Source organism: Malus sylvestris, chromosome 16 (genome assembly GCF_916048215.2).
Source record: "Malus sylvestris chromosome 16, drMalSylv7.2, whole genome shotgun sequence".
Classification (NCBI taxonomy): domain Eukaryota; kingdom Viridiplantae; phylum Streptophyta; class Magnoliopsida; order Rosales; family Rosaceae; genus Malus; species Malus sylvestris.
Window position 1 is genome coordinate 967,327 of NC_062275.1, and position 27,250 is coordinate 994,576.

Consider the following 27,250-nt stretch of genomic DNA (forward strand, 5'->3'; position numbering starts at 1 on the left):
TCGGTACTTAGAAGTTTCGTGATTACTCAATGGCTTGGATCTTGCAAGTCCCTAACCGAGGAGCTTCCCTCACTCGGGAACTTAGGGAAGCACTGTTTATACCATACTTGACCAATCCCGAAACTACTGAGCACCGGTCAACGTTATACCGTCAAGGACCCAAAAGAGTTTTCCTCCAACCAGGAGGCCAATCACAGCACGACACGTGTTGACATCAGAAGCCAATCATAGTGTGACACGTGTCGACATCATAAGCCAATCATAGTGTGACACGTGTCGACATCATAAGCCAATCACAACACGACACGTGTCAATGTCAGAATGAAACTAGAAATTCTCTTCTATAAATAAAGATCATTCTCTCACAATATTTCCTAATGTCATTTGTACTAAATCATTCACTAGTACTCACTAAAGGGGAGCTTAAACCTATGTACTTGTGTAAACCCTTCACAATTAATGAGAACTCATCTACTCCGTGGACGTAGCCAATCTGGGTGAACCACGTACATCTTGTGTTTGCTTCCCTGTCCCTATCCATTTACATACTTATTCACACTAGTGACCGGAGCAATCTAGCGAAGGTCACAAACTTAACATTTTTTGTTGTACCAAAGTCCTCACTGATTTTGTGCATCAACAAATCTGATTCTGATTCCACCTCATTTCAATTCCTCCTCAATCCAATTCCTCCTCAATTCCTCTCAATTTGATTACGGATTTGTAAACGCGCCTCTTTCAATGATGCTCCTTAAAGAAGAATGCATGTGGTTGAATACCTCTTTAAGACCCGTTAGTTGGGCACTCCTACGAAACTCCAGGAGATGATATTTTTCACCTTTATATGGTCTCAAATATCCTCTCATTTGTGAATACCTCGCATCTACCAAATAATATTTTCTTGCAAATTAAAAAAAAATTGTTTGCAAATGTAATAATTATACAAAGTAAGTATGTAAAATCTTATAACAAGTATGAAAATTCCGGCAAAATAACAAGTAACAATTAAAAACAAATGATATTGTAACAACCAATACTGTAAAACAACCAATATACTAAGGGATCAACAACAAACATATATTTGGTGTCGACGATCCTCTTCAACAAGTTTCTACTCTTAAATATGCTCGTAATTACTATTTTGATACAAATAATTAATCAGTAAGACGTACCAGTGTAAAATTAGGCTGATTATTGAGTAGTTTAGCCGAACTTCCCCTTTCCTTAATGTAAAATTATCAATGCATTAAAAAAAAACAAAAAACAAAAAAAAACTAATCAGTAAGACTTTAGTATGGGCATCTGGATCATGTAACTCGTCCGTCTTCAAGCCTGAACCGCCCAATCCCCTTTTATTCTGTCCCACCTCGTCGCCTGTGGTTCTTATCCTTTCCGTAGTGCGGTAGCTTTACTGAATATTTTCTCCAAGGCGATGAATGATGAAATGCGTTTATACACAAATTGAACAAAAGAGGAAAACATAAGAAGAAGCTCAAATGATGAATCTTTCTGCAATTAACATATACTTCAATTTATTCGACTGATCTGTATCGTTATTCTCGATCAATTTCGATCCTATTCAATGTAGACTACATGAACATCTTCTAAAATAAAAATGATATAAATTAATTGTTGGAATAACCTTAGTTATTAGTATGCATACTAGGTCACGATTTGAAATTAGATAAGAAAGACTTACCTAGTGCACGATGAAAGTATACCCCTCATTATATGATGTAGCTTTCCATGTATCCAAACTCTTATTAATTTGTATTACCAACATATTATTTCTCCTTTATCTATAACTAGTTGAATCCACATAGGATTCTTACATTAATCACATACATAAAATTAAATCACCACAAATTTGATAGGATCAGACATCGGATTTGAGGGAAATGCAGGAAGTTACAAAGAATAATTGCAGGAAATTAAACAAGGGAAGTAAATAAAAAGATTTTTATTCATTTCATTCATAGGTCTCTTTACATCAGAAAATGAGTTTAAACATATTCAAAGATAGTAGGGTTTGAGGTGGACCAATTGGTCATAGCAAAAGCCCGATAACTTAGAGTCGCATACAAATTGTAGAGGAGGTGGACCAATTGGTCATAGCAAAAGCCCGATAACTTAGAGTCGCATACAAATTGTAGAGGATGATTCTATGGAGAAGGCAAAAGTATGATTTCTCTTTCACATCGATTGCAGAGAAATATGTGAGGAACTTGTTCGCTGTCCGGAATTCGAACACAAAGCGTATGCTGCCTAACTTCACAAATGTCACACGACACCATTCTTTCCCCATCGTCTTCCTTAGCTCCACAGGGACAGTCCACGACATAATTAACTGCTCCACATTCATACATCTCTCTAACTCCACCCATCTTTTTGCTACTCCTACCCTCGAGCACAATCTTTTGACCCACCTCAACCATGCCAAAAACCAAATCTGTCCCCTTCGCATTGTTCAGATTTGCAATTGAGTCCACCACAAATCCCCTCAGCCCCCAGTAGATCTCCTTGAAATTCCTCTCCACTTCTTGCTTCAAATCATCAAATGTAGCATTGTTTTTTAACGTCACACACTCGTAGGGTTGCAATATTATTGCATTGTTGTTGTTTCTAATACTCTTACTATTATCGTCGTCATCTTCTTTGGAATTGTTTTTTAGTGTTATTGTGCAGTAGATGTTTGATTCTCCATCCATGCTTAAATATTCAACTTTCATAGGCACCACCTCGCCGCAGTAATCCTTCACGAGGTACTTGGAATTGAGAATGATCCGTACAGCCATCGGTATAGCCGAAAATATCCCGGCATTGCTCATCTTTTGGTCCTTGAGAATGTACTTGTACATGTAGAACATATCCTTCATTAACCGAAACTTCGAAAGCTTGTACCACGCAGCCTTCGCCTTCGGACTGTGCATGAGGAAACCGTCCCGATGATTAGGGGAAGCATGATTGGAGATGTCTTCTAAGCAGTACTCAAGAACTTTAGTCACTGGATTCAACGTGCGACGAACCAAGTAATTTCCTACAATGTGGTTTCCTAGTGACTTCAACACAAAATCTAGCAACCCTGTGTCGCCTACATAGGCACGGGCGGCATCCCTAACTTCTTGTCTAGATACCCACCTAAACTGAGCCCTCTTCAAGGCCTCAACAATCACCCGAGTCGCCATCTCAACTCTTTTCGAAGACCATCTACAATTCGTTTCCATCAGCATTCCCGGGTTATAGATTGGATCAATAAATGGATTTTGATGATCTGTGGGTGGCAACCGCGACTTGAGCTCTAGCATGAAATGGAAAAGGTCGCCAAGAGTGACCAAAGAATTGTCGGACAATGTGTGATACCTTGAGAAGATGAGAGCGATTTCATGGTTGGATGTGCCGAGATGGTGAATGAGCAAGCATAAGGGGATGCCTTGTAGAGCTTCAATGGCTTTTTGGTACATTTGTTGCGTGACACAAAATGTTCCACGGCCAAATTTGTAACCCCAACGACCAAACCATGGCTCGCTGTATGCTACTCCGTGGATTAGCCTCAACTCCATCCCTCTTTTATGTGACACGTCGTTCAAACTCACTTTCCTATATCAAACAGATGTAACAAACTGTTTCATGCATGATATTTTGTTATAAAACTATTTTGTATAATGAAAATACATTAATCACAAATTTCCTTAGTAAACTATTAGCACATATATAGTTTGACTTCATATTACCTTGCACGCAATCCGGTGCATAAGCGATCCCAAAAGTCCAGGATCTGGTGACCAGCCAAGTCGTAACCGGTTTCCACCCCATTGACACACAACAAATGCCCGAAACCGTTAGAGTGAAAGACACCATGCAGCATATGACCCTCTAATTCCACTAAATTATTCATCGAGTTACCCTCGTTACGACTATTTGTTGTCGTGGGGTTCAGTAGTAGCTGGCCTCCATCGGAGGCGTTGCCACCTTTGCCATTCCAGCTGCAAGCTGCCACCATTGTGTCCGAGGAAGGCAACACAAAATGATAATTCTTATTGCATACCATATGCTGCCCCCAGCCTGAGCTATGTATATATAATCGAATAATTAGTCGTCATATAGCTAGAACATATCTGTGATTTTAAGCAAATTCATTATGTGTACATGGCCTTTATTAGCACACGAAAGACCTCAAGTATCAGTAAATACGGTTCAAATAGCAGTTTGTATTTTCAAATTAGAAAATGAAAATAAACTTAGAGATGGGGGGAGTAATTGAAACTTTACCAACGTATTGGCATTGCTTGCAATGGTGATTGAGCGATGCCTCGATAGGTTCTTCGATGACAAATAGCACGACGTAGCCAGGAGCATGGCGATGAACTTGGAGCTGAAACGACCAGCATTGCATGCCATGGCCAGCTAGGTTACCCTCAACATGCCCATATTCAAGGAGAGACTTAACATTTTCCCTGAATGACGATCCTACCAACCCTACCGGGTACCCGTTTTCGCCAAAACTCCTGAACCTAAATACCCTCTCACCTCTCTTCCTCTTCTTGCACCCACTTAACTGACTCAAGTCCAAATGGGACGCCATTAATGTGTTAATCGGGATTAGGCAACAAAGGAAGATTATATAGGCATGTATATATGAAAACGAAGAAGAAGCATGATCAAACAATCTAATTAACATATTATTAGGAGGTCACTGATCGTTTAAGGAAGTAATTAAACTAGTTTAGATATACTGCAGCTAGATCATGCACAAGATTTGTGCCTGGAAATAAAATTGGGGAATGGAGCAACCCAAAAGAGCCCTTTCATCAGCTTATCTGCATGATATATTTTCAAAATTAGGGTTGCCATTTCTGTCGCGGCAACATATGGAAGAAAAGGAGGTTAGGAGTAAATTATAGGAAGCATGCTTTTGACAATGCAAAGTGTTTCACCATTGGTGTATGACTTTATGTTCCGCCATTTTCTACTCACCTGGGATTTATGCATGTAATGATATATATATTATAAGTAAATATATATTTCTTAGAAGTAGGGATATGGACAAAACATAAACGCAAAATTTCTTGCCCAACTACCCTTCTTGGGGCAATTATAAATTTATTAACTAATTTATAGGCTTTTTTGGGTGTACTTCAACTTCAATCACGTGATGTTATTATTTCAGTTAAATTATATCGCCTACAATTATTATAACATGTACAATGATACATCACATGATTTATTGTTTTCAGCACCTGTAATTTATCGCAAAAGAGATGCCCGTTTCTTTTCCGTTACTTGAAAACATGCATGAGAGAACTTTGATTGATTTCCATAGTTTGAATAGCTAGGCAACATTTTTTTTGTTTTGGAACAAGAACAAGGCATGCTAGTTAGGGAATTGGATCCTCTCCTGAGAGGGAAATCAGGATCCTCTTGACCCACTATTTTTTAGAGGGGTCCCCTATTTGTAACTGTTTAATCAAAATTCAACGACCTGTGTTATTGAGTCAGGAAGATCCTAATCTCTTGCTCAGGAGGGGATCCAATTCCGCCAGTTAGTCCTCCATTAACAAAGATGTTATCAATGTGCTTTGAGTTCAGCTTCTCGTAATCATAGTTTTCAGGGTTGTTCAGGCCCAATCATATTTGGAGTTTGGTCTTGTGTGGTTTTGGGCTTTCATTTTAGCTTAAGTTTTTAGGCCTAATTTTTATCCTTCTTTTTAATAGGAATTTTCATCATCTTACTAATTTTTATTTTGTTTGTCAAACAATAGATTTTGTTAAATTAGATGTTAGATTAGCCAGTTCGAACTCACACCATCATGCAAGAGTTCAACTCTTTTTCACCAATGTGGTAAAGGGCCATTTGCATCATCTTGTTATTTATAATTTTATACTATTTAGGAGAAAAATATGTCTATAAATTTAAAACAATTTGATAAGTTCTAAACAAATTGGGGTAGTGCAGATCTAAGTTTAATTAAATTGTTTAGAACAATGTTGCTATTTATAAAATAGAACATATATATTTGGTTCAAAATCTAATTCAATCTTTGCATACAACATACAAAAAGAAATGACTCGATTAGTTAACCAAAAATCTTGCTCTAATCATCTATTTGTATCATTTCTCTAATAAAGATGGAACTCACAGACGTTGACGGGCCTAACACTTAATTAACACATTCGAGTACGTTTACATTCTAATGATGAGTATGATGTAAATTATTAACAGTCTGGTTTTTTTTTTGTCTTTACTAATACATCGAAATAAAATTAAAAAAATTGGATCACACATTAATCAATAATCTCATACCATTTTTTGATGATCTCATCCTTGGTAAGCAAATATTAAACAAACCAAGTGTTTTTTTCTAACTCACGACTCCTCCGATTCTAAATAAATCTATCATTAGAGTAGGTAATTAGTTTCCACACCCTACTTTTTCTTGATTTGAGTTTCCATCAAACTTTTTCCATATGCATGTCAACATTCCAAAGCCATGGATGTACCAAAATAAAGTTTGAATTTTTTAAATATATAATTTTAAAAGCCTCAATTATTATTTTGTTAGATTCAAAAATATTTTGTCATCTACTCGTAGTTTGTAGGGTGTGCCCTGTAGGCCTAGAACAGAATTCAACGTTCTCATATACCCAATCACTTCAATGTCTTCGCTTAATTACAAGTACACGTTGTTACTCTCAGGGTTTTGACACTTGGAATATTTATTCTTTGCGGAACCGACTTATACCTCGCAAGGCGCCTTTCTTCATGTACTTTGGTCTCCTCTTTGGTTTCCTTAGATTAAGCTTAATACATATAGTTTGTCTAAAGGAAATCATGATCCTGCTGCTTGTGGAGGAGTTTTCAGGAATTGTCATGATCAATGGATTGGTCATCACAACTTTTCTTTTTTTCTTTTTTTTTTTGTATAATTCTTAGCAATCATTATTGGTGTAGATTTTGCATATCAACGAGATTAACATTGTCTTTTGTTAGAAAGTAACAATTCTAGTGTTATTTCTGCTCTTCAATCGTTTGATTTTGATCCTCCTTGACCTCTTCGTACGCAATGGTCTATTTATTTAGATTGCATTTGGAAAAATGATTTTCTATGCATCTCACATATATCGAGAAGGAAATCTTGTTGCAAACAATTTTGCTAACATGGGTTTGTCTTCTCCATCTTTAACATGACATGATTGCTGCTTTGTTTTTAGACTACGTTGGCTTGTCTGGCTGCCGCTTCTCAAGTTAATGTGCATCTCAGCATTCAGGTTTGTCTCACTTTCTTGTTGTTTTCCTAACTTTATGGTGTTATTCGACTTGTTTTGCAGGTTTAGACCTTTAGATTTGATTTTAGAGGGGTTAGGTTTCAAGTACCTTTTTCTTTGTATCATTCTTGTTTTTGTTTCTAGAAGGGTAAAATGTATGTCCCCTTTTTTCATGTATTCTTTTTTGTTGCATTTGTGTTATAAGGGATAAGGTTTATATTCCTCAATTAGGTCTAACTTATTATTTTATCAACAAAATTTTTCTCGTTTTCTCAAAAAAATTTGGGAGTTTTATTTTTATTTTTATTATTATTATTATTATTGGTAGAATTAGGAGTTTTATTGTCACAAAGCATTTCCACTGTTTTTTTTCTTTCCGATTCAACTTCGACTGTTCAATTCAACATAATTGCATCATATTTTTAACCCAAACAAAAAAGAAGAAAAAGCATAAGATATATCAAATTTAATTAATTAATTAATTAACTAACTTATCCATGGGGGGGCCTTTAGATTTTATCTTATTTTAAAGTGACAGCTATAACTTACAAGTTTGATGGATACCCCATTTTTAGGTTATCTTTCTTTCTGTCTCTCTCTTTCTCATTTTTAGGGCTTTCTCTCTCCTCTCTCCTCTCTCCTCTTTCCTATCTCTATCTCAGAAGTTTCTCTCTCTCCTTCTCTCTCAGGTTTCTCTCTCCTCTCTCCTCTCTCTCTCTCTCTCTCTCCAGAAGGGCAAAACCCTAAAGAGCCGTTTACACCCACCCAAGTAAGTTTTCTCTCTCCTTGCTGCTCTCTCACTGTCTCTCTCCCTTTCTAAAATTTGAATATATGGGTCCTTATACTATTAACCTGCCATTTACATTCTTATGCATATTTATTTATTTGAAAGCTTCAAACTTTATTATGAATTTGTTATTTTTTCTCCTTATTATGCCCAGATCTCAGATCCCAATTTCTCAGATTAGGAAACCCTAATTTGTTGTATTTGCTTTTGGATTGAAATTCAGATCTGGGTGATGGTCTGTTTACTTGGGTTCTGTTTGGTTGCTGAGAAAGTGTATGAAATGCACAAAATTTTTTATCCTGGGATTCGCATGTTTATTGATTCGGATTGGAGGGATTTCACTTTTTTAGAACTAAGCCATTGGATGAAAATATGTGCATACTTATTACCAATTGCATGTTTGCAGTTTAAATTTTTGTTCTTTTAGATCTGAAAGGGGGATTAGGAAAGATCAATAAGATTTGTAACTTTGTAATTTCCTTCTTGTTCTCAGCTGTCAAAAAATTGCTAAATCTTTAATTTAATGGGAAGATCCAATATTTGGCAGATGATATTGTTTATAATTTTGCCTCGTTGGTCCTCATTTGTGATTGGATTGAGCTATATGCTTTGTTTCTCTGTTTGTATGTGTTTTTGTATTATTGCTATCCTGTTGTTTTCGATTTCTATGGCCTCGGAGGGCTATAAGGTGGTAAGTTTTAATGTTGTTCAAAGACTTTCATTAGAGGGCCTATGCGAGACTAAACGATGTTTGTTTGTCTTGTTGAATCCGTAGCTCTCATGGATGATGATGCATTGAACATGCGCAATTGGGGTTACTATGAGCCATCTTTTAAAGGTCATCTTAGCCTGCAGCTCATGTCAAGCATGGCAGAGCGCGACATTAAACCTTTTGCCCCTGGGCGCGATCCTGCAGTCATGGTTAGCGCCAACGGAGCTTATCACCCTCGGGATTGTGTTGTATCAGACGCTCAGCTTCCTATGAACTATATGAGGGAGAGTTGGGTAAACCAGCGAGATAAATTTCTCAATATGATGCCTGCCAATCCTAACTATGCTGCTGTTCTTCCGGAAACTTCAGGAGCTCATTCCTTGCAGATCTTACAGCCACCGGAAGCGTCAAGGGATGAGCGGGTGGGTAGGATGGAAGAGCCAGTTGTCCCTAAGGAAGGTGGCACCTCAAAGAAAAGACAGGGTGGGGGTGCACCAAAAGCCCCAAAAGCGAAAAAGCCCAGGAAGCCAAAGGATAATGCCAATCCTTCAGTTCCTCGTGTGAAGCCAGCAAAGAAGAGTTTGGACGTTGTGATAAATGGGATTAACATGGATATCTCTGGTATTCCAATTCCCGTCTGCTCATGCACTGGAGCTGCACAACAGTGTTATAGGTGGGGGTGTGGTGGTTGGCAATCTGCTTGTTGCACCACAAATGTATCTATGTATCCTCTGCCAATGAGTACGAAGCGACGCGGGGCAAGAATAGCTGGAAGAAAAATGAGTCAGGGTGCTTTCAAGAAGGTGCTGGAGAAGCTTGCAGCTGAAGGTTATAATTTTGCTAACCCAATTGATCTAAGGTCTCACTGGGCAAAACATGGTACCAACAAGTTCGTCACTCTCAGGTAGAGTTACTACGTTGGTAACCATTAGTGGGACTTACATTGCATTTGGTCTATTTCACCTGTATATATTTATGTGGCCTTTTGCAGAGATCTTTCAGATACTTTGTAGTCATTTAATTTTCAGTCAGGATGGATGATACTTGTTCTTAAAATTTGGAATTGTTCTTTTTGTTAATTTTTTTCCTTTCGGCTTCTGTTAATGGCTGACTTTTCTTCTGGCCACCAGGATTATATGGATGAGTTGTTATTTATTGAATTGTTTTTGGTTAGGATTCAATCTCCGTTTAATCTAATGTTCGCAATATTTGGCACTGAATGCTCTTTTTTTTTCTTATTAATCTGTTGTTGTCAACAGTGTAGTTTTCAATGTGAATTGCATCTCTGGCTTATATCTACTTTGTTCCGTATCACGATCGCTTTTCAATTTTTATACTCTTGGTTTTGCCTAGTTTGATAAGTGTCAATATTTGTGTGTTTCAAGCGTTGTACTCATACATCGTGTATGTTTTCCGTCAGAGAGGAAAGTTTTGTATGAGAAAAATAGGAACTAGAGAAGTGACAGGTTTAGGAAAGGGATTTAGAGTCTAATACGTGGACGTTGCTGTGTGTCTTCCATGTCTTTTACTTTCGTTTCTAACATTGACGATTGCCTTAAGGAGGAAACTGAGAGTTGGATCGGAGGTTCATCGATAGTACTGTTGTCTTGCGGAACCTAGTTGAGGTAGTACATCAAAAGATTACAAGTAGATGGAGAGACCATTTACAAGCAATCCTCAACTGGAAGATCCAAAATGAAGTTAGGTGGACTCGGTAGCCATTCGCAGTGGGAGCCGAGTTAGTTGATGGGCAACTGTGTTTGCTTGGCGATGAACATGGAACACAAATCTTCAGTGATAGATGGAAGAAAAGCCTTTGTGTCCTCCACTAACTGGGCGATGGATGAACAGTTAGGGGAAGGATCTGCTAGCGCTCCCAGAATCTGAAGAGAATCACCTTCGATTACTAGATTTTTTAAAACCCCTTGTCGCCGCCCAAACCACACACCCCCTGGATGCCAAGGCTTCTGCGTGGAGAGGGGATGAGACATTATGAAAGTTCCGACGGGCGGGCGCCACAAAGATCCCCGCGTCGTCTCTCACAATGATGCCTACACCTCCCAAATCTTTTTAAAGTGATGTCAATGAGATGAGTTTATGTGAGATCAGGACATGTATGAAGAGTCTCTGCATTGTACTTGAAGCTGGACTTTGGAGGTTCAGCGTATACAAATATGGCGGTCAATAACGAAAGTGAAGGGATTATTAAGGTGCAAAGATTATGAAATATGGTGGCAATTAACGTCACAGTGACGGTGTAGATGTGTTTAGACAGGAAAGATTACTGGCCATGAACTGAGACAAAAGCAGAGTCAGCGGCTCGAAACTTTTCTTGAAACTCAAATTCCGCCATTTAACTTCCTAACACTCGATTTTTGCTCCACATTGTCTTTTCTGTCTGGTCTGTAAATTTGCTGAGCGGCGTGAAGATTGCTTATGTGGCGTCAATGTGGTAGAAAGGAAAGTATTTTGGTCAAAACATAGAAAATTTAAAGAAATGAAAAAGAAAAAAAAATGCAAATTCCATCTCCTCCCCGTGCCTTCTTCGGTTCTTCACCTCTCTCTTCCTTTTCTTCTTAGGGGTGATAATTTTAACCTTTAAACTCGATAATCGTGGATAACCGTCCGAATATATTAGATTTGGGTATATTTTGGGTCAGAAAAAAACCGTGAATATTATTCAGTTATAGTTTTGGATATGATTATGTGGGTCTTCGATCCATATCCGTACCCGAATCCGAAATTAATAATATATAATATAATTATGTATAATATTAAAGTATTATATAATATATGTATATTCATTATTCACTTAATCTATTACCTTGAGAATACAAAAATTGCATTGTATGAGTTGCATTTTGTGGTAAAGTTCAAAAGTTTTATTATGAATCCAAAACTATGAGAATTTATGGTATTTATGAGAGTTATCAAAGATCAATCAATATTATCAATGTTTAGCTTTAATTTTTATTCTCCACAAGATCCATTAATTAAATCATTTTATACATCAAATATTTAATGACGAAATTAATACTAAATTATCATGCGTCATCCGGTAAGTATGGTTATGGATAGTACTAGATAGTTAATTTGCGGTTATAAATATGATTAATTTTCGTAGTTATGGGATGAATATAGTATTTCTGTCTTCAAACCGGTCCGTTGCCATCCCCAACCCCCCTCCTCCCCCCCCCCCCCCCAACAATTTGGATCCTTTCCTGAGCAGAGGGTCCGAATCCTATTGACCAAGCAACAAGGACTGTTGGATCAAAATCCAACGGCTACCATTAGAGCAGTGCAAGCTCTGAACTTGAACATTGGAGTGGTGGCTATGGTGGTTGGTCCGAGTATCGATCAATATCTACGAGACTAAAAATCGTATATTCGACAAAATCTCAAAATATTGTCAATGATTCAACAATTGGGATTTGTATCTTCATCATTTCGACCAATTTCTAAATATAATAACAACACCAGAAGAAATTGTATAATATAGACTACAGTACCTACATATTCCAGATAATAATTCACAGATGGCATACTTGCACATACATAATGTCAATTCATCAAATTAATATGATGATTAACAAGTAAAACAAAACAAAAAAAGAATCACGAAGAAATCAAGCTCAAAAAATTAATCTATAACAGTAAGGCTCAACGGGGAAGGATATAAGATCCACAAAAATTGGGAGAACATGTTTGATGAATTAAGCTGCGCACGGGGACAAGGGAATTAATCAAACTCTTTCCAACATTTTTAACCACAACAAAAACAACAACAATTATAGTCAGAAACTAATCAAATCTGGAAGAACTTGGTGGTTATGTGCAGCATGTACTGGATGATGATACGGTATTATATTTTTCGACGACGGCGCAAAAGGGTTTCTATATTGTCCTTGTACCCCGACCCCGATAGCACTATTGCTCGTATTACTGTAGCTGTATCCGCTCACATCCGAGAAACCTGATGTATCTGCGCTCACCCAGCTGATTAAATCCTCTTCAAACACCTCCCATTTTTCCGTAATTATCGTCTTGGATTTCTTCGACGTCGGTTTCTGCATGGCCACGATCGCCTTATTGTCCTCCTCTTTCTGAGCCGCTGCCATCCGATCGCATTCCACGAAGCTTTCCTCCATTTTCGACGCTTGGTTGATTATCCGTTCCAGGTCTCTGATGTCCTCTTCCGGAATCTGTTCGACTTTAGGACAATCCGCCGTGCTGAGGATGCCCATATCCATGCAGTATTCGAGGTATAAAGAGAGCTCCTCCCCTTGAACCGCCGCCTTCTGAACAACCCCGAGCGCCATCTGCGCCTCCTGTTTGCCTGGCGAAGCGTAAATCCTCAACAGCACTCCGGCAATCCCTTTAGAGACTCTGCTGTACACGTCGAAGATCTCCGTCAGTAAACATATCATTGCTTCGGAAATAAGATAAACCTTGTTGTTATTGTATGTGTGATTAGTGCGATGCGGACTGATCGCTTCGGGCTTGATCTCGAGGAGCATATCGAGCAACGACTGCCACTTTTGCAACCGCCCGAGCTCCTCCAGCAGAGGCGGCTCCTCCTGATCGGATTTTCTGTTGTTCTTCTTCACCAACGTGCTAAAAAACGCGGATCTCTGATCCAAGTACATAAAATACGCGCGAACAAACGCGTCGTAGGCCCACGTTTTGCTGGGCTTAGAATGTTTGTCGCAGAAGTTGGAGAGGTCGAACGGCAGCCGCCCTATCTTTTGGACGGAGGGGATTTTGCAGCAGAAAATGCCGTGCATGAGCATTAGGCCTTTGAGGGCGACGACCCAAGAGCGAGTTTTTTCCATGCGCGTGGAGAGCGCGTAAAGGAGGGGCTTGTGGTAGAGCGGAGAGGTGCGGACCCATTGGTACACCCTGTGGAAATTCTTGTAATCGACGGTGGTCTCGTCGTGGCTGGTGGCTTTGATGATGATGGCCTCCAAATCAGGGTTGCGGAGCGACGTTCGCCGTGAGATGACGGCCACCCAGATGCTGTTCCGGTCTTTGATTAGCCCGGCAGCCTTTTTCCACAGTTTCATTTCCCCACCCCTCTCTCTCACTCTCTCTCTCTCTCTCTCTCTCTAATTCTAATTGGTCACCAGCACCTTCTCATGAAAACCCTCCTTTCCCTTGTTTTAGCACTCTAATTACATTGTTTTTTTGTTTTTTTTTTTCAATTTTCCAATTTGGACCTTTGGAGATGGGAGGATTTGGACAGCCTATGGCTATATTTGGGAGGTGAGTAAATTGGGAACATCTTTTTTAAGTGATTTTTGTTGAGTTTTGTTTTGTGATTGCTTTTATTGGACTTGTTTTAAAGGTAGGCTATGCTTCTCACACGTTAATTAACACGCTTCTATTTTCAAGAGAAAATAGTATACTACATATATATACCCCAATAGGCCAGAGGGGCTTTATATGATATGAACCATGATGATGATGAATGACTGAAATTAAATATTTTAGAATAACCACTTATAACGGTTAGATCTTTAGTTAAGGATTCAATAATTAAGAATTTAATAACTACGGATCTCCCAATCCGCATGCTAGACAAACTCACTTGTAATAATGATATTTAGACGTACCAATTATGACCACGTCTATGATACATGTTAAGGAAATCATAACTTGTGAGATCTATATGTATTAGAAAGTTAGTCTCCAAAGTGATCAGTTTTGTTTGTTTAAATGTCTTTGATGAGTAGCTTGAGCTTAAAAATTCAATAATATTTATGTAAGTCAACAAATTGTAAAATAATGCACATGCATGTGATAAACTATGATTGAAAATAGTACATGAGACAACAAAGTCTTCTAACGATCACGTTGTAGATACACTCTGTGTTTTGTGGAGGGGACAGCATAATGTATTTGCGTTGAATGAACAAATTAGGGTTAACTGTATTTTACACCACAAAATTTGAGTTATTTGCGAAAAGAGATATGAGGTTTAAAATTTTGCATTTTAAATCACGTTTTTTAATCGTACCAATTTAACATCTTCGTTAATTTCACCATCTAATTAGACGTTAAATACTAATGTGATATATATTGGTGTAATTTAAAACCCACGTACATAGTGATGACCTCAAAACCTTATGATGTAAAATGCAGGTAACCCAACAAATTAATTGAGCACCTACAAAAAAAAAAGTATCTTAAACTTTTGGTCCATGTGAATGTAAGTGTGAGTATGAGTTTTTTTAATTTATTTTTTAACTGATTTTAGTTTTTCATTCCTCCAACTATTCTACGGCCTTATCTGTCTCTCTCATGCATTTCCTGGCTAGCTGCTTAGGTTCTGTAAAACCACGAAAAGTAGAAAGTGGGAGACTGTAAGGTTCAAGTTTTAATTAAGCAAGCTGCAGAGAGCTACTACAGTAGAAAATGTCCCTAAAAGCAACAAAGTGAAAGGGAGAAGAAAGAGAAAGGGTGCTGCAATTAAGGGCAGGTCCCAAACCCAATAAAGAAAAGAAAAAAAGGGCTCAACTAAAGTAGTTCAGGAAATCCAAAAACGACGAAAATGGTGGGAATCCTCATTCCACTGTGCAAATCATCCCACACCGCCACCTCTCTTTCTACTCCTACTTTTCATACCTTCAGCTTTCTCTTCGTTTCTTCTTCATTTCTTCTCCTCTCTCTCTCTCTCTCTCTCTCTCTCTCTCTCTAAGATCTTCTCAGCTTCTGGCATGCAACAACACTACTATGAACAACATCTCTATGGGGTTTTCATGTGGGGATGATTTTGTAAGTCCTCTTTTTCTCTCTCTCACACACACATACACTTTTCCATGGGAAATGATTTTGATCCGCAGTCCGCACTCATTTTCTCCTTCTGCGCAGACTTGTTTAGTGTGCGGAAAATCACTTCCTTTTTGTATCCTTTCCTGGAGTAGTACTCATTGACATGGTTGTTTAATTAGGACGGAGAGGAAGGCAAAGCTCCACTTTTATACGAAACGAGGGAGAACCAGCACAGCGGCAGCGGGTGCATGGATGTTCGCAATCATCATCGTCATCATATGCAGGTTGAAGTCGACTTCGAGTTTTGGCCGGTAGAGCATCCTCTCGAGCCACCGGATGAAGATCGCCCTGTCAAATGCCCAATGCCCGACTCTTCCGTCATTAATGTGAGAAAGTAATTCGATCGATTTCATTTCAGCATCCATGAAAATTTTCATCTTATATGTAAAATATTATGAATGCTTTCTCGTCTTGAATAATACAATATACTGAGAAATTTCACTTTCAACCCACTTGAACGACAGGTTCAAAACTCAGGTGAATGACGCGTTCAAAACATGGTACAATTTGTCATTGTGTGACACGCTAAAATCGTCCCCCGTTAGAATATAGTCTCGCAAAAAAGAAAAAAGACGTTTTCTCAGCTGATTAATTCCTTTTTCTTATTATGTTTTTGTTTTGTGTAGATCTTGATGTTGTTTTGTTGCTCGAATACATGAACTGAATGGAATTTCTATACAATAAAAAGCAAAAAGTTGAGGCATGTATTTAACCTCTGGCAGTGTTATATATGCAGATTGATTTTGTCTCATGTAAAATGCATTTACAGGAAGGAGGAAGGAAGGAGAAAAGGTTCTCAGAGAGCAATAGCATGCGTAAAAGAACAGAAGCATCATCTGCGGCTGCAGCAGCTTATAGCAATCAAGGGTTAATCGATCAGACGGTGGTGGCAGTGGCAACGCCGCCTCCTGCTCGACCGGTGCGTAAGAGGCACCACCACACTCTCACCCGCGGCGACCGTATGATATCACCTCTACGGAGAATGCCACCTCTTCCTTCTCTCCCAACGCAGAGCATTACTGTCTTTCAAATGCTCCAGCAGTTCGACAAGTTCGACTCTTGAATAAAATCAAACCCAGTTTTTGTTATCATTCAGTCATGAGAAGATGGTCGTCTTGATCACAAATATTGTTGCTTCTAGTGTTTCTCACTTATTTTAATAGAAACTGATTTCCGCACACTTGCTCACCTCTCTCGGAGACTTTATTTTTGTCCCTTGATTTTTTTTTTTTTTTTTTTTGTTCATTCAATCCGAAGACCGAACAAAACAGAAGGTGTGCATGCAGAGGAAAGAGATTGCGGAAATCAGTTTCCTGTTTCAAAGGAAAAGGCATAGAATATGATCACTATCGTTATAAAAATCAGGTCCTTGATATAGTAGTATCTGAAAAGAAAAAGATATGAAGAAACAGGGGAGGAAAAATGTCAAGAATTATCACCCTCGAGAGTTCTCCAGTCACATTCATCTTTTCTATATCTTCCCGTCCCTTTTCCACATTCATTTCACAATTAGCAGCTGTAAAACCCTGATACCTGTGAAGTGCATTTGGATAGTCGCGCTCCGGTTTCTGAACGAACTTTCATTCAAAAAGTGATATACATAGTGCAACTCCCATGCCAAGTATCAATGCAGTTAATTGTAAAGCCGTGCTTTTCAACGATGAGCTGCCATTGCTGTTCATTTCAGCAAGCACTCCAGCAACAGCAATGTATATAAATCCACCAGCTGTAAAGCCCTGAAAAGAGATTCAACAAAGTAAAAAAGATGTTTAATTCCGATCATGCAAGCCGAATATGAACCGAATGTTTAATGCAAAACATTCTCGGGCTAGACTCTTGTCACCTCAATCAAAGATGACCGTCCTGCATTCTGTCCCAAAATCAGAGCCTGCATCAATAGCAACGGATTACTCTCGTTTCAATTATCAAAGATACTAAAATGGAATAACCCTACAACAAAGACAATACTTTACCATTGCGGTTCCAAGTAGTGCCACAAGTGCTGAGAGAAAGTTGAAGAGCAGAGCTTTAGATACGCTGAAACCAGACCTTACGAGAATACCAAAATCACCGACCTGAAACAAGGGTAAACCAAGCTATAAACCTCCCAAGAACTAAAACAAGAAGAAGACGGATTAAATGAGACTGTTTAGCCAGCTAGCTATCAAGACTGCCTCTTTGACATAGGAAGATGTTGATGGTTAAAATGCAGACCATTACATATTAACGAACAACAGAGAGAACTCAAACCTCTTGGGGAATTTCATGCGCAAGCAAGAATAGAGTTCTAGACCACCCACCAACAGATCCATGAAGCAGGAACGCACTCCCTAAAGCCATCCCATCTGTAAAATTGTGCTGCAGTGGCAATACAAATCTTTCAGTAAATAATCTCTATCATGAACCGCATTTTGTTTAAAGAAATACAAGCTTGATTGCAAACAAGAAGTCACATACAACACCATCCGAGAAGAGATTGAGATAGCCAAACACAAGATTTGAGGGTGATTGAGTAGTTTCCCCTTTTGCGGACTTGGCCTCAGAAGTGGAATCATTTGCAGCATCTACATCTTGTTTATCATCACTCCCACCAGTCCTAGTGTTTCTCTGCTTGATGTAAATATGGCAATGCTTAAATTGCAGTCTAGTATTTAAAACGTGATCAACAAAATTAGCTTGGGTGCAGAAATCAGATATAAGTAAGATTCATTCAAGATGCATATAAGCCAGCAGATGTCAAGTCTATGGCCAACATTAAATGAAGATGAACACACACTCTGAAAAACCAATAAGCCAATTAACTGCTTACCTTACGAATATGAGAGTCCTGTTGAGTATTTTCGATCAAAGGATCATTTGAACTATCAGATGCCACTTCTCCATCAGATGTCTTCAGCTTCCTTCCATCTTTTCCATTGGAAGATTCTGAATGCAAGTCATCGTGAGAATCATTATCATCCTTCAGTTTCTTGCTGTTCTTATGATGATGGTGATGATGACCGTGACTCCATGCATTAGTTCCTCCAGAGTTTTCCTCAACATACCTCACTGTCTTTTCTACCAGAAGAAATAATACAATTCCCGCTGTAACAGCCAATATAGTACTATTAAAATTCAACTAAAACCCAATCAGCAAGGACATTAACAATGATCAGGTTAAATAACAAGCTCAAAGAAACCAAGAACACCAGAAAACGAAGGAAGGGGTTACAGCCTACAGAGTCATATGGAAGAAGTGATGTGCAAGTAGAAACACTCAAGCACACAGAAACATACATCACATGTACCTGCCCTCAAACACCCACACAAACACGAATCATGCAGGCACAAAGCATGGTTAAGACAGCATGCAGAACATAGATTAGAACTAAGTACTAACCCAGGACGGATAATCCTACTGAAAGATCTTCCAAAGAATGCGAATGTGAATGCTCATGCGAATGAGAATGGGAATGGCCTTCATGGTGGTCATTCGAGTCGGAGTGCCCTCCTCCTGCAATTATATAAGATTCCGGTTCAACTGCTAATAAATATAAAAGACAAGCATCTTACACATAATCATTTATTAAGAAATTATACATTTTCGATTAAGGAAATTGAAGAGTTCACTTACACACATCATAATAATTTAAAGCATTGGATTGTTATATGCTCTTCGTAAATTAAGATACAAGAACTTAAGACATAACCAAATCCTTAAAACATCAGATTAGACTAGGTGAAAAAAGATTATATGGGAATAGATTTGTACAGTGTGTAAAGATGAACTAAAAGCTGACAAATCAGTGCAGGCATCATAAACTAGTCTCCGATTATTGTCTTACCAAAGGCATGCGGTAATTGATGAAGAAAAGCATCCCCCAACATTGCTCCAGCCTGCAAATGAAGTACAAATTAGATTATCAAGTTCCTGTTCCCATCCACATGCTCCAACAATCTATATTGTAGGATACTTAAACCAGGCTAGGCATTGACTTCGAGATACTATTTAATTTCAATTCAAGAGAAAGTTCTGTAAAATTATTGAGGCATACTTAAGAGTATACATGTCAAATTGGTCCAAAAGAGATGCAAACCATATACAATTTGATTAGATTTAAAAACTAGATAAACAGGTCAGAAGAATCTGACCCCAAATATAGCCAACGAATCAACAACTGCCTTGGATGGTTTCCCCTGTACTGCAATAAGCAATAAATTCAGTCCTGGTCATTGGTACGGGCTTCTTGAAGCAGAAGTCATCGCCAATGTCAATAAAAAGATTAACTTACAATTGAGTCACTTACCGAACATCACTGGCAAGATAATCAGGCAGATAAGGGAGGCCATGCTCACCAAAAGCGAGCACCCCAAGGAATGAATCCAGAGACCTATAAACGATGAATAAGAATACAGTTACAGCTCACGCATCTTAGATCAGTTCATTTCGTGTGACACAACAATGCATAAGTAATAGAAAGTATCGGAACAAAATAAAACAAGGGTTAAAAAGAGTGAGACTTGTATAACAGTTATTCAGCAACACAATTCGCACTTTCGACTGCAAAGAAGATTTCAAACCAAACAAGCATTGTGCTTTCACAATCTGTATCAATACCAAAGCAAAAATTTCCCAGCTTTTGCACTCACCACCACCACTGGCTTCTTCAAAATTTCCAATTGTTCAATCCACATACTTAGCAACAAATAATGCACAATTCTGAATAAAACCCAAAAAATGTAAGAGAAATACCAGCAACTGAGAGCTGCAGAGCACCAAAATGCTCGTGACCGTGATGGTGAAATTCAAATCCGTACAACTTCATGTCCTCCTCCTCCGCCAATTCCTCGGGAAGCTTCGATCTCGGCAGTAATCTATCCTCCTCCTCGTCGTGGCCGTGGCCGCTGCCGTGACTGTGGCCGTGGTCCTGGTGGTGGTGGTGCGCATGGCTGCAACCCTGGTGGTGAGTGTGAGGCTCGTGAGCGGCAGATGCAGGGAACCCAGAAACAAAACTCAGATCCGAACAGAGCCCAACAACCAAAGCAAGAGCAACCAAGACCAAACCTTTCTCACAAAGCGCCATTTTCTGATAAACCCCAATTGTCTTGTCGGTTAAGATGGGGGTTTTATTGTAAATATCGAATTTAAGGTCGGTGGTTGGTGGAGTAGTTGAAGCCCGTCCGTCGGGAGGGAGGGTTTAAGAAGAAGGACGGCGCTTGCAAGTGCCTTCGATGGTCATAACAACAACTGAAACGAAAAAGAGGATGATTATGCCGACTATAATACCGAATGTCACCGCATCCATCCCCGACTCTCTCTCTGTCTCTCTCTCTCTTTCCTTTTTCGGATTTTTTTTTTCTTTTTCTTTTATTTTTGTTCTCGGAATCCCCAAGAGAGACTCTGACAGCGCGGTCGGCTCTCACTCCTCTCTCTCTCTCTCTCTCTCTCTCTCTCTCTCTCTCCTCCCCGCAAGTCCACACTCCCTATCTGGATTGTCCGCTCCACAAGTCCACTACTTTATATGTCATATTTGAGCTTGAGAAATGCAATGCTAACGAGTTTTTCAAAATTTACTCTTATGGGATTCTTCACTTCATATTTTTAATAAAATATTTTGTACTATTAGTTTGAGAATTAACGTTAAAATATGAAATTAGAATTTTCTCCTATTTTGAAAAAGATGACAACTAGTGGCAAGCCACGATTATCCACCCTTCTGAAAGCTAAGAAGACTCACAAAGACATTTCAGCCTCCTCCTGACCACAAGTCTGGCTTCTACACCAACGGCGAGCTTCGAACCCAAGACCTCCAATTTTAAATTTGAAGAAAGTCTTGCAGTCCACTCTTTACCCCTGAACTACCAGCACGTGGTTGTAATGTTTTATTTGAGCCATATGAGTTCTCCATCGTGGATTGTGTGAAACTCGCAATGTTTGAAACTGCTTTTAGAAGTAATGACAGTGTTTTGAGACAACTAAAAACGTTTCTACTATCATATGTCAAGAAATTTACATGCTTTACAATAAAAGCATCTCCAACAAAAGCACTTATATGCCAAGTGCTTCTTAAAGAAGCAGTCTCGAACCAGCCATTCTTTACTGCGATTATTTGGTTTCCGTTTTCACTATGCGATGGTTGGCAGGAAATTCACAAAATTCCATCCTTCCCTTCCCGCAGAGCAGCATGAACTACTAAAGATTCTACAAACAGGCATCTCCAATCAAAACACACTAAAGATTCACCCACATGAAATGGAAAGGTAGCCACCGGAGTGACGAGCCAATATTTACACACGAAAACCAACCGTGAAACACAAGCACGATCCACAATTATACGAAATGGCGAAACACTCAACTATAACACTTCAGTTGCTCTCTTATATTGACAAGCAAAGACTTCTAAGTTAAACAAGGGGTAATTCCAAGACTACGAGTACTAATTACCTAGGCAGTAGGCAGAGTCACCTCTTTCTTCCCATGTAAAATCCTAACAAATTGCAATCATAAAACTAGTAGTGTACAACTCCCTCCATATTCACAAGGTTTCTGCTGCTTTTAGTGAGTGTAAGTTCATCTAGCTTGTAACAGCTGCTGCCTGTTCCTGCACCAAATTCCACGTCTAAATCAAATAAGTCGAGCACAAGATTCATCGGAACTTGGGGACTACGGCTTATATGATATAAACAGTGGGAAAATTAAGTTGATGGTAGCACTACTTACCATTTTCAGCGTTTAAGATCAATCATGAGGTGGGGAGCCCAGCACAGAACCACAAACAGACGTGGAATATGACATTGTATCTTCTTTTGGTATGGACACAAAGTTCAGGGGCGTTGTAGACATTCTTCTCATTTCCTTGAAATATCCATTTTGGCGCCCAGAGTAAGATCGAGGTGTCAAGAGCTCAGGAGTTCCACTGCCAACTGAGTTCCGACGAGGAGTTGGAGGCACGGATCCATTCCCATTTGAACGATATCCATTTGGCTTCCTAAAGCTGGTGCTTTTCCTAGGACTAGGTTTAGACCCATACATGGCTTCTTTCTCTGTAAGGAGCAGATCTTGGAGCTTCTTTTGGTTCTATAAATGGAAAGAATGTTAAAGACATCATCCATATGACCACTTTTTTCTTTTTCGGTAACTCATATCAAAGCATTGTTAGGCCATAATTAAACAAAACCAATTTCTAAATTCATTTGCACAATCTACTTTATTGTCATATCATTTGATAACAATTCACAACAGTTTAGTTAAATTACCCTAGATTTTTTCTTATCCTCTTCTTTTTGCCGCCTGCTCACTTTGTAATCCTCCAGTATCGACACCAGTCGTGCCTGCAAATATTGTTATGGAAGTTTAAGACAGGCGGACACTACACCAAAAACACATCCACGAACTTTTGTTGCAAAAGTAACTCACCCCATCATAAAGAAATAACATCTTCCTCTCGTCTTCCCAGGCCAGAGTTTTGTGTATCAGATTGTCAACAATTGCTGGAAAGAGACCTTGTTAGCTCTACCACTGTTGCATCCTCAGACAAAGAGGCGAATTCTAAAGAAAACAATACCTGGAATTTTGTTTACAGTCACTCTAGCTCGTTCTGCACGTTTGAGGTTAATATGGGCACCTCTCCCTGCACTGTACCGGTTATCATCCTGGAATTCAATTAACAAATTTGTGTAAAATGCGAAAAAACTACAAGGCATAATAATCAACCACGGAAACTAAAAGATGGATTCTTGTTTGTGTGTGTATCAAAACTTAAATCCTAATTATGATTCCCTTTCATATCATGGCATGTGGAAAGGCTACCACAACTTCTCAAAGCTTACTTGATTGTAGTCTTCGAGCCAATTTTCCTCTTCACAAGCAAATAACCACCGGTCTATCCTATCCATTATTTCTTTCCGGCTCATAGCCTCTTCTTTAGCTTTGACTATCTGTGCTTCTATGTTTGCCAGAAGTTCAGAAGGATCTACTAGACCTGAACAAAAACAACAATATTTTTCTATAAGAAACAAAAAACAAAAAACAATATTTATACGTCTTTCTGTGTCAAATATATTTAACCTAAGCATCTAATTAACTGGCTTTGAGACAAAGTGAAGTTTCATACCCGAATCTATCAATGCATTTGATTTCTCAGCAGCTGTGCTTATATCAGGTTCAATATGAGCCATTCTGCATACTTCCTCCAGTTCTGCCCGCCTTTTCATAACAAGTTCTTTCATTCTGCTTGCTTTCAATTCAGCGAGTCTCTCCACTTCTGCCGATACCTGTCAAAGAGATGACAAGGAATTTGATATTCAACTTGCAAAAAATTAAAATTAGAAGATGTGGAGATTGATATTCAACCTGTTCAATAATTTCTGTTGAAAGAAGGCCTGGTTCCGTAATTTCTGCTTCTGAAATTCCAAAAATGCGAGTAACCCTTGAAAAGTTATTTCTTTCTTCTTTTGACGAGTCCATCAAATTCCAAAGTTCAAAAAGTGATGCTACAATATCTTTTAGCTGCATTTTGTAACAGGGTTATACTTCAGATTCCAAAGTCACAATCAAAATACATGTACAGTATGATCACCGATTACCTTATTGATTCGAGCTTTTCTTTCAGTTTTCAACTTGAGAATAGTCTGTTCTAGGCCTTCCAATGTGCTGTTGCTGATGTTTGTAGACTGTTCAGTGTTTGCCCTGTGCAAGCTAGGATCCACTTCACCCACAGTGTGGCCAAAATCCAAGCCAAGCACACCGCAAAGAGAATGAACCTCGTTTACATGTCCCAAAACCTTGTTGAGGCGGTCAGACTGCAAGCAAATAAAGCATATTCTACATATCAGAACATACAAAACTGCAGGATAAAGCAATCCGTATCATTCCAAGGCATCCAAATGATGCAAACATTTCACGAGGAGTTCAAATTCATATTATGATATAATTACCTTCTCTTTTTGAAGAGTGCGAAGATGTGCTTGATATTCAGTTAGCTTTCTAACCGACAAGTCATGTTCGTCTAGGGTTAACGAACTGACTGGAGCATTGTTGAGATGGTTGTATCCAGATATCTCCCCACTGATCTTCTCAATTTGTGCCTTTATATCTGAAAATTGCTTCATCCTCTCCTCTTTCTTCACTCTTAGATCTTCTACAAGTGGTGCCACAGATGCAAGTTTTTCTTTCAAAGAATTTGCTCGCTTCTCTCTCTGGATCTGAAGATTTTATTTTAGAATCAGATGAACAAGTCAAATAGCAGAGGCACATACAACAGGTCACAGAAATCGGTTAAAAATAGTTCATACTTTTGTTATGTGATATTGTGAGACAGAGAATGGAAGTTTCTAAACATTTTGTAAACTCATCGTGGAAACAGAAAAACTGGAAGAAACAAATGAATCACCAAGCAGAAAGTTTTTACAAATCATTAAATGGCCCAATTGCAAAAGAGAGCAAACATAGGAGGAGATCAAAAAATTCAAGGATGAAGCCAAGAAATGGTCAAAAGATTATCATTACCAAAATGACAAAGTTCCAATGGATTCCTTACCGGTGAATTAATATTAAGTTCCCCCAGAGAAGCCATGAGAGTTGCAAGCTCAGCTTCTTTGGCTGCAACAGACTGATGAAGGCGTGCCTTGGCATTGGCAGCTTCGTCAACCTTTCTCCTGTAAACATCTAAGCATTCCCTCTCCAACTCTAACAACATGCGGTCTTGGTCTGCTATGCTCTCACCAATGTCATTCCATATTTGCTGCACTCGTTGAAAAAGCCATACACAAAATCAATTATTGTGGAAACACGACTCGGTGGTTTGCAGTATCTTTCTCCTTTTCAACAGGGAAAGAATAAGAAACTTGCAACACAGACTGGGGTCATGAACATCTTATTGACACAAAGAAACCAAATGCTAAGAGGTAAAGCAAATTCAATCAGAAAAACGAAACATCACACACCACACATACTTATCTTCCTCCCATGAATTATTCATCATAAAAAATTGCAGAGTAGAAGCAGATGAGAAAGGTAAAATCCAAAATTCAGATGGAGAAAGAAACACATTTAACTATGGAAACTTGAAAACAAAGTCCATAACCAGAAGTTCTATCAACTGCATTCCCTCTAACTGCCATCCCTGGTAACAATACCAGAGTCTAACACCAATCCAAATTAGGAAGAACCAAAAGACAGTCAACTCTCATGCGCTCATACCCCTCCTAATGCGTGCAACCATTTACGAAAAAAGCTACAAACAAGTTAACAGAACCCTGGTCTAAAAAATCCCAATAGAATAAAGATTACAAAATAAACACATTGTTCTGGAACTATATAATTCAGGAAAACCCCCGCCCTTCACCAGACAAAAAAAAAACAAGAAAATCAGTACAAAACAGATAACCCATCAAATTTGGTATATGATTTTGCAAAGAAATTCAAGAAATTGGAGAAGTCTAGTTGAAGGAAAAAATAAAGAATCGGTAAATATTCAAACACTAATTTATAGAAACTATGCTCAATTCACACAGTAAAGAGAAAATGGTAACTGGGTTTCAAAATTATTGTGAACAGATTGCATTTCAGGGGACCTTTTACCTTAAAAAGGTGCAAAGACCTGTACTTTCTTTGTTACTTCAAAGAACCCGAAAAAGACCCCAAATTTATAGCTCCACTAGGCTCATCATTATTACACATTTTAGAGAATTAATCACTGCTTTCTTTTGACGGAGCAACAAAAACTTAAAAGTTGCTAAAAACCCCAATCATTAAAAGGGCCTAGGTGAAAAGCAAATTTTCAAGCAGCAGTAGCAGAAGAAGAAGAAGAAAAAAGTTGAGGGTTTACCTGAAGTTCCTTGAGTAAAACATTGCAGCTGGCGCTGGTACGGACACCGATGGTAGGACTCCCAAGAGCCAGCATTTTGCACAGATCTCTCTCTCGCTTACTTTCTGTTTCTCTCAGTAGAAAGTGAAGTGAAAAGCAAGTTTCTTGGTGGGTTTTGAAGTAGGCAGAAAAACCAGAGAACCCCAACAAAAATTGAAGCCAAAAGGTTGAAATTTGGAAGACTTACAGAAGAGAGAAGAAAGAAGGAAGAGAAGAGAATAGAGAGGGGTTTAATAAGTGCTTTTTTTGTAAGTCAAAAGAGACCAAGAGACCAAGACTCAGTTGGGCATGTCTCCATTGCCTCAAACAAACTGAGTTCTCCTAGATCTGAAGCAATTCTCTTCAGACTTTTGCTGCCAAAGCTTGCTCCTTTAGCTCTTCTTTTCTCTGCTTTTTTCAGATTTTTCAAGAAAATGTGAGAGACCAAGAAGAAGCAAAGGATCTCTGAGATGGGTTTTGAACGGAACGGGAAAACAAAAGAAAAAAATAGGATTAAACAACAACAGGAAGAGAGAGAGAGAGAGGATTAGGGTAAAAGGTTGAGACTTTAGTGAAAGAAAGAGAAAATTATTGGCAATGGACTTACTATTTAGTAATAACCAGAAAAGAAAACCATCTTTCTCTCTTTATGGGGCGCTTGAGGTTAGGCTAAAATGCGCCTTGTGTGTAGCAGGTGATATCAATCATCATCTGCCTAAACACTCTCTCTCTCTCTCTCTCTCTGTGGAAGTGAGTGTGTGAGCTCACAAGTGTCTCTCTCTCCGTCTCTGGAAGTGTGTTAGAGCTCACGGAAAGGAATCTTCTCTTCCA

At 38.7% G+C, this 27,250-nt stretch overlaps 6 protein-coding genes across 10 annotated transcripts; 2 read left to right on the plus strand and 4 right to left on the minus strand.

Moving 5' to 3' along the window:
- Positions 1-2,099: 2,099 nt before the first annotated feature.
- On the minus strand, positions 2,100-4,610 carry LOC126608706 (PHD finger protein MALE STERILITY 1). The gene is made up of 3 exons (XM_050276689.1): positions 4,270-4,610; positions 3,732-4,062; positions 2,100-3,597 (listed from the first exon to the last, which is right to left on the minus strand). The coding sequence occupies exons 1-3, from the start codon at positions 4,580-4,582 to the stop codon at positions 2,163-2,165; spliced, it is 2,079 nt and encodes a 692-aa protein (XP_050132646.1). The 5' UTR covers positions 4,583-4,610; the 3' UTR covers positions 2,100-2,162.
- Positions 4,611-7,880: 3,270 nt separating this feature from the next.
- On the plus strand, positions 7,881-9,943 carry LOC126608525 (protein BASIC PENTACYSTEINE2-like). 3 transcript variants are annotated; one of them, XM_050276465.1, is made up of 3 exons: positions 7,881-7,898; positions 7,971-8,032; positions 8,826-9,943. In XM_050276465.1, exon 3 carries the CDS (start codon positions 8,831-8,833, stop codon positions 9,668-9,670), a length of 840 nt encoding a protein of 279 aa, XP_050132422.1. In that variant the 5' UTR covers positions 7,881-7,898; positions 7,971-8,032; positions 8,826-8,830; the 3' UTR covers positions 9,671-9,943. The 3 variants fall into 3 exon arrangements, with proteins under 3 accessions (XP_050132422.1, XP_050132423.1, XP_050132421.1); XM_050276466.1 differs by having other exon boundaries at positions 7,890-7,905; XM_050276464.1 differs by lacking the exons at positions 7,881-7,898; positions 7,971-8,032 and having other exon boundaries at positions 8,045-9,943.
- A 2,445-nt stretch (positions 9,944-12,388) lies between these two features.
- LOC126606582 (putative clathrin assembly protein At1g25240) lies at positions 12,389-13,997 on the minus strand. The gene has a single exon (XM_050273979.1). It carries the CDS (start codon positions 13,823-13,825, stop codon positions 12,557-12,559), a length of 1,269 nt encoding a protein of 422 aa, XP_050129936.1. The 5' UTR covers positions 13,826-13,997; the 3' UTR covers positions 12,389-12,556.
- A 1,239-nt stretch (positions 13,998-15,236) lies between these two features.
- On the plus strand, positions 15,237-16,773 carry LOC126607115 (uncharacterized). Of its 2 annotated transcripts, none has more exons than XM_050274561.1 (3): positions 15,237-15,536; positions 15,713-15,919; positions 16,330-16,773. In XM_050274561.1, the coding sequence occupies exons 1-3, from the start codon at positions 15,495-15,497 to the stop codon at positions 16,654-16,656; spliced, it is 576 nt and encodes a 191-aa protein (XP_050130518.1). In that variant the 5' UTR covers positions 15,237-15,494; the 3' UTR covers positions 16,657-16,773. The 2 variants fall into 2 exon arrangements, with proteins under 2 accessions (XP_050130518.1, XP_050130519.1); XM_050274562.1 differs by having other exon boundaries at positions 15,246-15,536; positions 16,363-16,773.
- A 172-nt stretch (positions 16,774-16,945) lies between these two features.
- Positions 16,946-21,043, minus strand: LOC126607114 (IAA-alanine resistance protein 1). The gene is made up of 11 exons (XM_050274560.1): positions 20,326-21,043; positions 19,880-19,963; positions 19,725-19,774; positions 19,418-19,469; positions 18,973-19,086; positions 18,403-18,677; positions 18,051-18,200; positions 17,844-17,951; positions 17,567-17,668; positions 17,437-17,481; positions 16,946-17,329 (listed from the first exon to the last, which is right to left on the minus strand). The coding sequence occupies exons 1-11, from the start codon at positions 20,654-20,656 to the stop codon at positions 17,174-17,176; spliced, it is 1,467 nt and encodes a 488-aa protein (XP_050130517.1). The 5' UTR covers positions 20,657-21,043; the 3' UTR covers positions 16,946-17,173.
- Positions 21,044-21,789: 746 nt separating this feature from the next.
- Positions 21,790-27,219, minus strand: LOC126607113 (65-kDa microtubule-associated protein 6-like). Of its 2 annotated transcripts, none has more exons than XM_050274559.1 (12): positions 26,402-27,219; positions 25,112-25,315; positions 24,510-24,776; positions 24,159-24,374; positions 23,926-24,081; positions 23,687-23,846; positions 23,403-23,554; positions 23,138-23,225; positions 22,990-23,063; positions 22,830-22,904; positions 22,294-22,650; positions 21,790-22,168 (listed from the first exon to the last, which is right to left on the minus strand). In XM_050274559.1, the coding sequence occupies exons 1-11, from the start codon at positions 26,474-26,476 to the stop codon at positions 22,312-22,314; spliced, it is 1,806 nt and encodes a 601-aa protein (XP_050130516.1). In that variant the 5' UTR covers positions 26,477-27,219; the 3' UTR covers positions 21,790-22,168; positions 22,294-22,311. The 2 variants fall into 2 exon arrangements, with proteins under 2 accessions (XP_050130516.1, XP_050130515.1); XM_050274558.1 differs by having other exon boundaries at positions 21,790-22,174; positions 26,402-27,218.
- Positions 27,220-27,250: the final 31 nt, after the last annotated feature.